Here is a 14,010-nt window from a genome sequence, read left to right as displayed (position 1 = left end):
CTTTTTCCCTAATATCAATTGAAATATTTATGCTTAAACCAAAACACTAAAATTAAGAAACATCAACATTTCATTAATCGTGAAAAATACTATGACAGAATAGTATTATATGTCATCAAGCTAAATTATAGCATAGTTAATCACCTATATTAGTCGGCTATTATATTGTCCTAATACATTCACTTCAATTAAAATGAATCTCAATGGCTGTCACTAGGATTACTAGCGCCAGAAGATCTTCTTGCATCCGTCGGTGAAACGAGTCTACTAGCTGCATCACTTGGCTGCAGCAAAAAGTTAAAAAAAATACAACTATTAAGAGGAGTATCAGGAAACAAGTCATTGAGACGAAATATATGTTGTCTACTCAAACCAACAAAAAAGATGAAGATAAAAAGTTAAAAGCATCTTGGTTTTTAAATAGGTTCATAAAAAGTGAAATTGTTTTGCCTAGCAAAATAGCATGTGTGTTGTTCAAGTCTAAGCTTGACAAAATTTGAAAATTAGGTATTCTCGGTGTAACGATCCGACCGGTCATTTTGAATATTTGTACTTCGCTCGATTGTTTGAAGGTATGAGTAGCTCCGTATGATGTACTTCGACTTGTGTGAATCGTCGGTTTTTATTTGCAGGTATTTCGGAATCGAATTGGAAGAAAGAATTTTATTGTTGAAACTTTAAATTGGGAGAGTTGACCAAGTTTGACTTTTTAACATTTGACCTCGGATTAGAATTTTGATGGTTCCATTAGCTTCGTTAGGTGATTTTGGACTTAGGAGCGCGTCCGAAATATGATTTGGAGGTACGTAGTGAAATCAGGCTTGAATTGGCGAAAGTTGAAATTTTGGCGATTTCGGCGATTTTGATCGGCAGTGAAAAATTTGATATCAAGGTCGGAATTGAATTCCGAAAGTTGAAGTAGGTTCGTAGTGTCATTTGTGATGTGCGTGAAAAATTTGAGGTCATTCGGACGTGGTTTGGTTGGTTTCGGCATCGGTTGTGGAATTCATAAGTTTAGAAGTTCTTAGGCTTGAATCCGGGGGTAATTTGGTGTTTTGATGTTGTTTTGAGTGATTCGAAGGTTCGACTAAGTTCGTATGGTGTTTTAGGATTGGTTGGTATGTTTGGTTGAGGTCCTGGGGGCCTCGGGCATGTTTCGGGGTGAGTTTTGAGCGAGTCCGGGCATTTTCGGAACTCAGGTATGGTTCTGGTGCTTGGAAGTTCACGGACCGCGGCATAATTTTGCGGACCGCGCTTGGAAGTTCTGCAGATCCACTAGTCCGACTTCGGAAGCCTATATCTTTTGATCTACAAGGAATTTTGAGACGATTCAAAATGAAAGTTGTAGCCCTTCGTGTCTAGTTTCTAGAAAGATAAAGAAGTCATCATTTGGACATCTGTAGAGAAAGTTATGGACAAAATACTAAAGCCTGGCAGTGCAGCCACCAAAAGCACGGCCGCGCTCAAAATTTCGCGGACCGCAAAGATGGAGGCCAGATGTGCACTTTATAAATGGGGTTTAGGGCATTATTTCACAATTTGGACTAGGGAGCTCGGTTTGTGGCGATTGTTCGTGAGTTTTTCAAGAAATTCATCGGGATAAGTGATTCTAACCCGAATTTGGTTGAAATACATGAATATATCAATGATTTCATCATCTGATTAGTACTTTGAGGTGAAAATTTGGGAAAAATTATAGAAATTTTATAAAATGAATTTTTGGGATTTGAATGTCGATTCGAAGTCGGATTTGAGTGAAACTAGTATGGTTGGACTCATGAGTGAATGGGCTTTCTAGTTTTGTAAATTTTGTCGAATTTTGAGACGTGGGCCCGGGGGCGGGTTTGAGCTAATTTCGGGATTTTGGTCTAATTTGATAGTTTTTCTTGTGAAATTCATTCCATTAGAGTATATTGATGGTATTGTACTGATTGTGAATAGATTCGGAGCATTTGGAGGCCGAGTCGAGAGGCAAGAGCATCGCGGGGTAGAGATTTGACCGGGTTGAGGTAAGTAACGATTATAAATCTAGTCCTAAGGGTATGAAACCCCGAATTTTGTATCATTCTATTATTTTGAGGTGACGCACATACTAGGTGACGGGCGTGTAGGCGTGTGGGCGTGCACTGTTGGGGATTGTGACTTGGTCTGTCCCGTAGCAACTGTAAAGTTGCATATTTTATTGAAACTAAATGATACTTATATGTTTTAGAAAGAGTTTCTGTAAATTGGGATGAATGCCATGTTTTGGGCCTTGTGCTGGTGCTGTGTGGACCCTTAGGGGCCTTTTCTTATTATCCTCTCACTGTTTTTGATTGAAAATCTATACTCAGTCATGGTTATACCTGTTTACTACATAACTCAGTTTTTATTACTCGGTTTTGATGCATATAAATGTTGTTTTGGGTTGAATACCCTATTTTCACTGAAATGCCCGAGTGGCTTGAGAAGTTTATGACTGAGTGAGGTCGAGGGCCTGATTGTGAGGATATTTTTGAGATCGGGCTGCACGCCGCAGAAGGCCATGTTGGATTTATATATATTATTACTATTATATGGATCGGGGCTGCCCGCCTGCAGCAGGCCTTATTGGCTTATTAAGGCACGTGAGGTCCGTGAGGATTCTGATATGATATTATAGCACGTGAGTCATCCGTACAGATTATAACGCTTGGGATGAAGGAGCCCCTCCGGAGTCTGTACACACCTCCAGTGAGCGCACGTACCTACTGAGTGCGAGTGCCGAGTGCTGAGTGATTGGGAGGCATGAGTGATTGTGAGGTATGTCAGAGTGGCATGAGTGATTGTGAGGTATTCCCGAGAGGCATGAGTGACTGTGAGGTTTGCCCGAGGGGCTGTATATGAGTGATGTTTTGCCCGTGGGGCTATTTATGATTTCATCATTTTTTCTCACCTTGCATTGAGCCTCTGTTTGAAAAGCTGTTGAAAAATATCTTTAAATGATTTTACTGGAACTGGGTTTAAACGAGATGTTTTAATTCAAACCCTGATTTTAAAAGCATGTGGTATTTTACTGAGATTTCATGATATAAACTTTATATGATTTATTGCTCGTCACTACTGCTCAGTCTTTATTTATTGTTGTTACTTACTGAGTTGGCATACTCACGTTACTCCATGTACCTTGTGTGCAGATCCAGGTATAGCGGGACATGGTAGCGGTTGTTGATTATTCTGGTTGCAGATTTTCTCGGGGATAGCAAGGTAGCTACTTGGCGATCGTAGCCCCTGCTCTTTTCCCTCTTATCTTCCTTTAGTTGTATTTAGCTATTTTTCAGACTATGTTAGTCTCGATATTGTTAGACAAATTGTAGCAGATGCTCATGACTAGTGACACCTCGATGTCGGGCTATTCTTTCCGCACTTTTGTTTTGATTTGAACTCCTTTACGAAGATTTTTTTAATGCTAAATAGCCTTGAAATTATCTTTGAAATAAAGATATCGGTTTGTTTTGGAATGAGTCGGCTTGCCTAGTTCCACGATAGGAGCCATCATGATAGGTTAGGTTTTTGGGTCGTGACAGATTGGTATCAGAGCCTAGGTTACATAGGTCTCACGAGCCATGAGCAGGTTTAGTAGAGTGTTGTGGATCGGTACGGAGACGTCTGTACTTATCTTTGAGAGGTTGTAGAACCCTTAGGAAAATTTTACTTTCTTGTATTCTATCGTGCGAAATTGATTCAGCTTGGAACATAACTCCTTAAATTCCTTCCACGCATTCGTATGCGCACATAAGCGCTCGGTATCGGTTGTGCATCGTCGGCTTGTGATTCTATGATCAAAGTTGAGATGTGTATTCTGTGTTTGTGGTGGTGGGCCAGTCAGGAGGACTTGAGGCCATGGTTAGACCGCAGCTTAGGCTCGGTAGCTTTAGTTGTAATCTATACATTTGGACTCATATGTTTGATAATGTCCCTACGAGTTGAATTTGTGGCTCGATGAGCGGTGGAAAGGCTTTGTGGTGAGTATGACGTAACTGCGGAAGGTGTTAAGATGATGTGAATGTGACGAGAAGTGTTTTCTTGAAATGTAAAGGAAGGCCATTGGGTGGTTGATTTTCGTTTTGATATGACGTACGGTCTCGAGTGTAAATGTTTTGAAGGATCTTTCACGTTGTTAAATTTTGGGAAAAATTAAATTCTCATGTCTGTCAATGAGTTTGGACTCAAGAAGAGTAAGTGGTTGTGTAGTAATGGTGGTTACGAATGGGTATTTTGATGTTGATGGCTTGAGAAAGATAATCTTCGAAGAGACTTAGAGTCGGTAACATTCTATTAGTTCTGGTACGACAGAGATGCATTTCGAGTTGATGCAGCAATTGGGCAGCAAAGTATGAGGGAAGACATGACGGGAAGTGTTTCGCGGTGGTTAAAGTACTAGTGGGTCAAGTAGGAGAAGTAGAGGTTGAGAAGTTTCTTAAAGGAGATGCTTTAGCCGAAGTAAGAATGGCAGATTAGCATATGAATTCACTGGTAGGGTAGTCTTGCGCCTTGAGAAAGGGTAGAATGGCTTGGAATCGTGTTAGTATGTGATTTGGCCGGCAGACTCTATTTGGAGTGATGGTTACTGTACAAAGGAAGATTTAATACGGCAGAAATGAGTGTGTTTGAAATAAGATTGGCGTGAAGATCTGATTATCGTGTCAGGTGCAATATGACTTGAGTTCGGAAGGTATTGTTGAACGTACAGTTGATGTCAATAGGGAAAGTGCAGACTTATACAAATGGTGGGCGAGCATGAACTCAGGAGAATTTACGGATTTCGTGGTCGTTGCATTCAGTGCAGTGTCATTGGGAGATGTCGGTAAGGAATTCCACATGTGGGTTATCTCCTATGTGCAGCTAGCGGTGACGTGATGTTGATGAAGCTTTTACGAGGAATATTACTTGCTACCCGGTAGGAGGTCGCGTGTGTGATTGTGGCTGGAGATTCCAAATGTTCATGAAAAGCTTAATAAAAGATTTCGAGAAGTCTGGCGGGTTAACGGTGCAAAACCTAAGTAATTGATAAGGAGAAATCCTTGCGGGTTCTAATTTTATATAATTGCAGCTTAAGGCTAAGTGGGGGAGTCTACTATCGACAAGTTGATTGCACGGTTATGCGTCGCATTAGTTTCGGTTCGGGGTATACTGGTGAATCAGTTATAACTTGCAGAGGTCGAGATCGAGGATGACTCAGGTAAAGGAATTTGTGTACACAAGTTGTATTACACTCTATGGTTATAGGAGGACCATAAAATAATTGAGTGGTTATTCACGAAGAATGTAGTGTACATAGAGCGGGAATTTGCTCGATTGCGTAGGAGTGTGAGTTACTCTTTATTTTCCTTGGGTGTTGGTGTGCTAATAGGGCACGGGTCGTTTCGGTCTATTTGGTCGGTTAATTCGAGATTTGAGTAGAGTGGATGACTATCAAGAATGGTTCCAATGGATTCAAGATTTATATATATGGCTAAAAAACTGGGAGTTGCATTGAACGGTATTGAGACTCATGGCATTTTATATCATTGTGAATTATGCATTTCAGTATCAAGAAGGTGAAGGAAACAGTTTTAGGTTCACATAAAGTCTCTTCGGAGTAAGTATTTTTGGTTGTGGTACCTTTGGGATACATAAAAATGGAATTCAGCGGCTTATAATCCTTAGGGCGGTGTGATTCTATGCTAGAGTTCGTGGGACAAGTTTTAGTTAAGGATAGTAGTGTTCTAACAAGGAAAAAGTAGCAATTTGAAGGTAATTTGGAAAGGACTTGGAGAAATAGGACAACTTGGTAGTAGGTTGGATTAGCACAATAATGGATATGATCGGTTCTTTGGGTACTTACGACGTGGCTAGTATCTACAGGAAATTCTTGGCAATGCTCTCGGATTTGGCAACCTGTGTGGCTTGGTGGAGTTAGAGGAATTCAGTTCAGATAGCTTGGTTATGTGCAAATGGATTTCAAAGTGTTCATGATAGTTTCTACCATGGTTTGAATCGGATATTTTCTACCGGTGTACGGAACATGTTGTGTGTTATGATTTCCTTCTAGAAAGAAGTAAGAAAGAGGTTTCTGACTAATAAGGTATGTAATTTGCTAGTGATTCAGAGTTGATAATGGAATTCTTATGCTTGTCACATGATGGCATAATAGATGTGGTGTGTTGTGCGGGAATAGGAATTATATGTACAAGGTCACAGTTCAGTTTTGAAGTGAAGGACATAAATTCTTAGGCAGCATGGACGGTTTCAGATGACTAGGTAAATGATATTACTATTTGGTATGGCTTAATGAGAGTGTACATTTCAGAAGGGGCAGCGTGTTTTGATTTATGGGTACTTCGTTGGTATTGCGGCACTCTCCCGGTTGATCGTCTGTTGATATTCAAATTTTTGCTAGGTGGCACGGAAGAATTTTTAAAGTATTTCTCGTAGGATGATTGTGTATGAGAGAGGTGTTAGGCATTCGGGCGGTGGAGGTGGAATCAAATATGGTGATTCGTGTGTTCTATGAAATTGGAGATTGGGAGTTCTCAGGAGTAGATTGTTTCATGGTTGTGGACTGTGAAGTTGTGGCCGGAGCTAGCCAAATGATAGAATGTGTTATGATTTAGTCATTGTGGACTTTCGGAGGTTATTTATCAATTGGTGGCTGACCAGAGTTGATTTGGGGCCCATTGGTACGCCCAATTAGGATGTGTATTCTACACCGAGCCGGATTGGTTGGCTCCATACTGCTATTGTTAAAGGATGTGCCATTCCGTTGATGTGAATCTTATTCATGTTCTGAAATGATCTGTGAGTTACTCTTCTATGCTACGAGGAGTTGTGATTCGTTGGTTACATGCACATATGGTGCGGTTCTATTGTGGCCTTATAGCGAAATTTGAGCGAGAATAATATTGGATATTGCTTGGTTGATGGCGAATTGGTCATGTTCTTTCAGGTTTTGCGTGGCATGGTGTCGTTTTCTTCTCTGTGGTTATGGTAATTCACTTTGGGTACTTGATGTCGAATTGCGCATGGTTATTGATTTTAGCAGGGTGGCTTGAGGTGTTTCATATGGACCAGTATTTGGATAGAGTCGCGTATTGCAGCAGAGTTATGTGGAAATATGATCCTTTGTGTAAGATTCGTGTGTTATGGTTCTGCGGTGTGTGATGGGTTCTTAGCATTACGTCGGGGTGGTACCCGTCGAGGTTGCGGGACGGTTCTCCTGTTTGGGTCATTGTTACGGTTGGGTACATTTGGAATGTTGCTATCTAGTGCACGGATTGCACGGGTTGTGGCTTTAGATTGTATTGATGTGTCATGTCACTAGAGTGGTTGTGTTGGATGAGACGAGGTCATTGGGCCTAGAATGGATGCTATCAGATTTGATTGTGGTATAATTGGGAGGATAATATCGGAAGTCGGCTTTGAAATTGGCTATAGCTCTTGTAGAAGGAATGGGAGCTCCATGACCTGTTGATCTAATGAATGGTTATGAATTCGGTATGTCTCTTTCATCATCGGCAGTGTACGAAGGTTTTAGAACGAGGTTTTGTCTAATATGAGGTTTACTACCGGCACTGGGTTGATAGTTTGATACGATACTGTGATTAGAAATCATTGTTTTGAGCATTCGAGCTATGCGGTATTTGAATTTGAGTATTTGAGTTATGATTACGGCTTTTGGTACAGCTTGTTCAGACTTGTACGGTATGTAGATGCGAACTTCTGATCTTATAGGAAATTTTGGATGTTGGAAATTTGATTCGAAGGCTTGTGGGCTAGGTTGAATTGAGAAATTTCAGTTATGCTGTGCTATCGGACCTGTATGGGATAGGGTGACATGGGATCACCCCCGGGTATGTGCATGGGAAAGTTACATAGCGATTTGATGGCTTTCGGAACAACTTTGGGCACGTTCGAGGACGAACGTATGTTTAAGTAGGGGAGGATGTAATGACCCGACCGGTCGTTTTGAACATTTGCACTTCGCTCGGTTGTTTGAGGGCATGAGTAGCTCCGTATGATGTACTTCGACTTGTGTGAATCGTCGGTTTTTGTTTGCAGGTATTTCGGAATGGAATTGGAAGAAAGAATTTCATTGTTGAAGCTTTAAATTGGGAGAGTTGACCTAACTTGACTTTTTAGCATTTGACCTCAGATTGGAATTCTGATGGTTCCATTAGCTTCATTAGGTGATTTTGAACTTCGGAGTGCGTCTGGAATGTGATTTGAAGGTCCGTAGTGGAATCAGGCTTGAATTAGCGAAAGTTGAAATTTCGGCGATTTCGGTCGGCAGTGAAAAATTTGATATCGGGGTCGGAATGGAATTCCAAAAGTTGGAGTAGGTTCGTAGTGTCATTTATGATTTGTGTGCAAAATTTGAGGTCATTCGGACGTGGTTTGGTTGGTTTCGGCATCGGTTGTGAAATTCGTAAGTTTAGAAGTTCTTAGGCTTGAATCCGAGGGTAATTTAGTGTTTTGATGTTGTTTTGAGTGATTCGAAGGTTCGACTAAGTTCGTATAGTATTTTAGGATTAGTTGGTATGTTTGGTTGAGGTCAGGCTTCAGGGTGAGTTTTGAGCGAGTCCGGGCATTTCCGGAACTCAGGTATAGTTCTGGTGCTTGGAAGTTCTACAGATCCGCTGGTCCGACTTCGGAAGCCTATATTTTTTGGTCTATAAGGAATTTTGAGATGATTCAAAACAAAAGTTGTAGCCTTCGTGTCTAGTTTCCAGAAAGATAAAGAAGTCATCATTTGGACATCTGTAGCAACTGTAAAGTTGCATATTTTGTTGAAACTAAATTATACTTATATGTTTTAGAAAGGGTTTCTATAAATTGGGCTGAATGCTATGTTTTGGACCTTGTGCAAGTTCTGTAAATTCTGTAAATTGAACTTTATATGCTTTATTGCTTGTCACTACTGCTCAGGCTTTATTTATTGTTATTACTTACTGAGTTGGCGTACTCACGTTACTCCCTGCACCTTGTGTGCAGATCGAGGTGTAGCGAGACACGGTAGCGATTGTTGATTATTCTGGTTGCAGATTTTCTCGGGGATAGCAAGGTAGCTTCTTGGTGATCGCAGCCCCTACTCTTCTCCCTCTTATCTTCCTTTAGTTGTATTTAGCTATTCTCCAGACTATGTTAGTCTCGATAGTGTTAGACAAATTGTAGCAGATGCTTATGACTAGTGACACCCCGATGTCGGGCTTTTCTTTTCGTACTTTTGTTTTGATTTGAACTCCTTTACGAAGGTTTTGTTTTATACTAAATAGCCTTAAAATTATCTTTGAAATGAAGATATCGGTTTGTTTTGGAATGAGTCAGCTTGCTTAGTTCCACAATAGGCGCCATCACGACGGGTTAGATTTTTGGGTCATGACACTTGGCTCTTGAGATCTAAATTACCCAACCTTGTCTTCTATTTCTGATTTGCGAGATGAGATGGTAAAGTAGCTTACTGTGCCCACTCCAAAATATACCTAACCAAATCTTCACTATGATTTACTTTTATTACTATCATGCTAACTCTTCTGTCTTTGTGACATTGTTACCTCAACAAAGATTCTTCGTGTAGTCTCAAGAACTTTGCAGTTTAGGAAAATTTGGTATAGCTTGATACTAGGCTCCTAAACCCCACGACAATACAATATATTATTCCATGCTAAGTTGTATTTCCTACTTGGGGGGGGGGGGGGGAGCAGGGGGGGGGGAGAAACGGAAATAGAAAGTCTTTCACTTAGTGGTCAATGAAAAGTGGATGAAGATCATGAGACACTAAGATCTACATCTCAATATAGACAAAATATTAGGCAAGTTTTGCCCAGCAAACATTCCAAGTTTGGCCACTAATAAACCAGAGACACTTTCAACAGAATGATTCTAACTGGAGCAACTCATTCGTTCTTATTAGACATACACACATGAAGGAAGACATTAATGTGATCTTTCAGAATCATAAACATCATCACTAGTCTCTTATCATCATGATTCTTTTTCTTTTATAAAAACTTCCACCAAAATCAAAAGCAAAGATATTTAAAGAGATCAATATCACGTCCAAAACTTCATAGTCGCACATAATAGTGACTCTCAACACTTTACAAATGAAAAATAAAATTGCACAATACACCAAAAATAAAAGAACTTAGCATTTATCGTTGTAGAAGGAGAAGCAAAGATCCCAGCAAATTGTTATGGTATTGACCCTTCCTTCATTATCATGTATGCTTTGAGAGTACTCATCAATTGATTGTACTTCTCTTGGCATCCAGAAAAAAGAACATCCAACATTATTACTCACAATTCTAATATTACCAAGACGAAGATTTGTCTCTCTGAAAGTATTGCTTGAAGTAGCTCCTAATTCCAAACATCTCACCCTTTCAGAATGCTCTTTGCCTAGCACCTTACCAACAACATCATTTGGAGAAATTCCAGACTCATCCACTGTACTTTCACTCACTGCTAGCTCAATTGTTTCCTAAACACAATACACATCAAAAAGATCTGAGCCAACATTATAAATCGGTTATTACTACGCTTCACAATAATTATCTATTTCCTGCCATAAGGTGCAATCAGATTACTGCGCATGCCATAGGCTGGGCATGCCATATGTTCTCATGCTTATCATATGGCAGACGCAACCAGTAAAGTGTTAAGGTGATCAGTATGATCTGTTTGAACATTGCCAAGTCTGTTGTCAATTTCCATACATACTTTAGAAAATGTTATCATTCCCTATATCGCATGAATATAAGCTTATCAGCACGTAGTGAGTACACCTTAGAACATGTAAACAGATGAAGATATGACTGACCTTGCCAAGCTAATGCTAATCATGGAATGCAAATGTTGGAGCACTATATTGAACTGGAGTCTCCTAAATGAATAACATAAGGTACATTTTACCGATAAATGAGTCATGATAAATGCACAAGTATCAATAATAACTACTGATGGAGTATAATACAAAAGTTGCACCAAAACTTGTAGAGATCTTCAGAATATAAATCATTCCATGAAAATTATTTGTATTTATAATAATCATGAATGTAACTAACACATATTTCTTTGCCTCATCATTTACATATGATCCATCATTTTTCGTATGTGTAGCAAGATAAAATTGTGCTCGTCCAGGATTTCTCCCTGTCTCAGCCATCTATATATGAAAATAAAAATAAGTCAGAATAGTTTAATTAAAGTAAGAGAAATAGATACAATATCTAAAATTTAAATAGTAAAGTAAGGTAAATAATGTGTCATCTTTCACCATTTCAGTCCTTCTAGAATCAGGTTTGGAGCCACCGGTGTGTGGAACTGTTTGTTTTTTTCGATTTTCAGCATTTCTTTTACACATGTTCTAACAATAAGATATATTTCAGTCAATTATATAAATGAATAATCATATTTTTATGCATTTCAATGTGACGTTTCAGAAAAATACCTGAGTTTCTTCTTTATAATGGTAGTTCACAAAGGAAGTCCATTGACCCTGAGTAATACCTACCTGAACATTATCCATAATCTCATCTTTGATTTTAAGTGGGTCTTTAAACTCATGCCACAACTTTTTCCTACTTGCAGCCCACTTCTTTGCAATAGAGCGATAAACATATTCTCGTGCAACTTCCTCAATGGTCATAAAACAGAAATGAGGATTCAAAAATAAATTTTGGTTAATTTGTCTTTTATATACAAATATAAAAACAAAAGACAAAATAGAGATATAGTTATAAAGATATAGAACTTATACCTTTATAACATTATTAAAGCAGTCGCTAAAGTATGACTTAGGCATATCCTACCATTTATCAAAGCTAATTGGAAATATGGTACAGTTAGTTTCTAAAAGGCCACATACGCCTGCAAGAAGGCCTTGTGCTTCGCCAATCTGATCCAAGCAATCAAACTCCACCACAACACATTCTCCCCGAGGTAAACTCAATGCATCTCTAGTCTTCAATTTGAACCTTTTGGTATCTCCATGTGAATCTTTAATAAATAAAAATAAAAATAATCAAATTGCTTATGCCTTAGTATACTCTAAAGTTATACTCTTTTAGTCAAATGAAAAAGACTACATTGAGTGATTATAAAAGGTATAAAATTATGAGTAATAAGAACTCCTTCCCCACCACTCCAGGTTTCTTCTTAAAATAACAACTTTCCAAACAGGCAGGTATTGTGAATAGTTGTTAACAGTTTTTATAAGATTATTTCACCAATCCAAAAGAACTTAAGTTGTATAAACTGAATTTATACCATCAGTTCAATTTAATAGGTTATAGCAGGTTACTATTCTATTTTCTAAGTTACCATATCAGGCTTTGATGAAAAAATGAAATCTTTCATAAAAATCAGAGAAAAAACAGAATTCTCATCAATAGCTAATAACAATGAAATTTGTCATAAAAATGAGAGATAAAATAGAATTCTCTTTCAAAGCTAATAACATAAAGAGTGGGTGTTTTCATTAACACACTCTTATCATTTCTAGCATGCATCTGAACGAACATCTTTGTACAAATCTAAACACACACAATAAAAAAAAAGGGATTTTTGCTCACTATTATGTAGTACTCCACCTGTTAACAAACTTTGCTTTGAGAAAACTTGACTCTCTTAAGAAAGTGAGTTACTGTTGTTTCTGTGTATCTAATCAAAGTAGAGCAAAAACATTCCAAATGCACACCACCAATCTCTCAAAGTCAAAAAAGATGCAGCAGATTAAGAAGAAGGAACGAGGAAAAGTGAAATTAATTGACAAATTCCCACAATTATACTCTAAAGTCCTATACATCAATGAAAGGATAATGATTACCTATTCCATCGACAGTCCAATGATGTGAAGACTCACGTTTAGCACGCTTATTGGATGTTGCTTGTGCTGGTGTGGGATTAACTGGAGGTTGAAATGAAGGAGTTGTCTGTCCCGTGGCATGAAATGAAAGAGTTGTCTGTCCCGTGGCCTGAAATGAAGGAGTCGGCGGTGTTGTCGCCTGAAATGAAGCGGTTTGCTGTCTTGTGGCTTGAAATGAAGGAGTTGGTAGTGATGTCTCCTGAAATGAAGGAGTCGGCTGAATGGAAGGAGTTGTCTGCCCCATGGCCTGAAATGAAAGAGCTTGCTGTCTTGTGGCCTGAAATGAAAGAGTTGGTCGTCTTATGGCTTGAAATGAAGGAGTTGGTAGTGATGTTGCCTGAAATATTACTCGAGTAACCATCCGACAATGAAATATTCTTTAAAGTTGTGAGGAAGGCCACTTTCTTTTCCTTTGGAATGGTAAACATAACAAGCTGACACTTATTATTCTCATCAGGCCAAAGATCATGCCTTATACCCATATCTTGCAGATCTTTCCGTGCCTTAATATTATCTTTTGACTTGTCTTTATCATTAAGCAAAGAATATATAATATTGTCAAGCACATTCTTTTGGATGTGCATGACGTTTAAATTGTGGCGCAACGAGTTGAACTCCTAATATGTAAGATTAAAGAATATGCTTTTTTTCCTCCATTGTTGCGTTGCACCTTGCCCAATATTTCTTTGTCTAGATCATTTTCTTCTCTCATTCAACTTAGCCGGTTTTCCAAATGTAACATCAATATCTTTCACTTGTTGCAAAATATCAGATCCGGATAACTTTTTTGGTAGATTTCTTTCCTCCACATTTCCATCAAAGCGATGCCTCATCAGTCTAAATTTATGATTTCTTGCTAAAATTCTGCAATGACCAATAAAGCACCACTTTCTACTATGGCGAAACCGACAAGGTTCTGCATCAAAATTACAAGTGTGACATGCTAAACCAGTATGTGAGTTCCAACCAGATAAGATATCGAGTCCAGGAAAGCTATTAATTGTCCACGTAAGAGCATCTCGCAATTTAAACATCTCTTTCTTTGATGAATCAAAAGTTTCGACACCTTCACTCCACAACTCATTCAACTCCTTAATAAGGGATTGTAGGTAAACATCTATGTTATTTTCCGCCGTACGTGGACC

At 38.8% G+C, this 14,010-nt stretch overlaps 1 protein-coding gene across 1 annotated transcript; it reads right to left on the bottom strand.

Annotated features, from left to right (window-relative positions):
- Positions 1 to 200: 200 nt before the first annotated feature.
- On the bottom strand, positions 201 to 11,647 carry LOC107827142 (uncharacterized). Its single transcript, XM_075239083.1, has 6 exons — positions 11,450 to 11,647; positions 11,276 to 11,365; positions 11,078 to 11,164; positions 10,587 to 10,676; positions 10,301 to 10,480; positions 201 to 284 (listed from the first exon to the last, which is right to left on the bottom strand). The coding sequence occupies exons 1-6, from the start codon at positions 11,645 to 11,647 to the stop codon at positions 201 to 203; spliced, it is 729 nt and encodes a 242-aa protein (XP_075095184.1).
- Positions 11,648 to 14,010: the final 2,363 nt, after the last annotated feature.

This window comes from Nicotiana tabacum, chromosome 19 (genome assembly GCF_000715075.1).
Source record: "Nicotiana tabacum cultivar K326 chromosome 19, ASM71507v2, whole genome shotgun sequence".
NCBI classification, from domain to species: domain Eukaryota; kingdom Viridiplantae; phylum Streptophyta; class Magnoliopsida; order Solanales; family Solanaceae; genus Nicotiana; species Nicotiana tabacum.
This window is presented reverse-complemented; position numbering and strand designations above follow the sequence as displayed.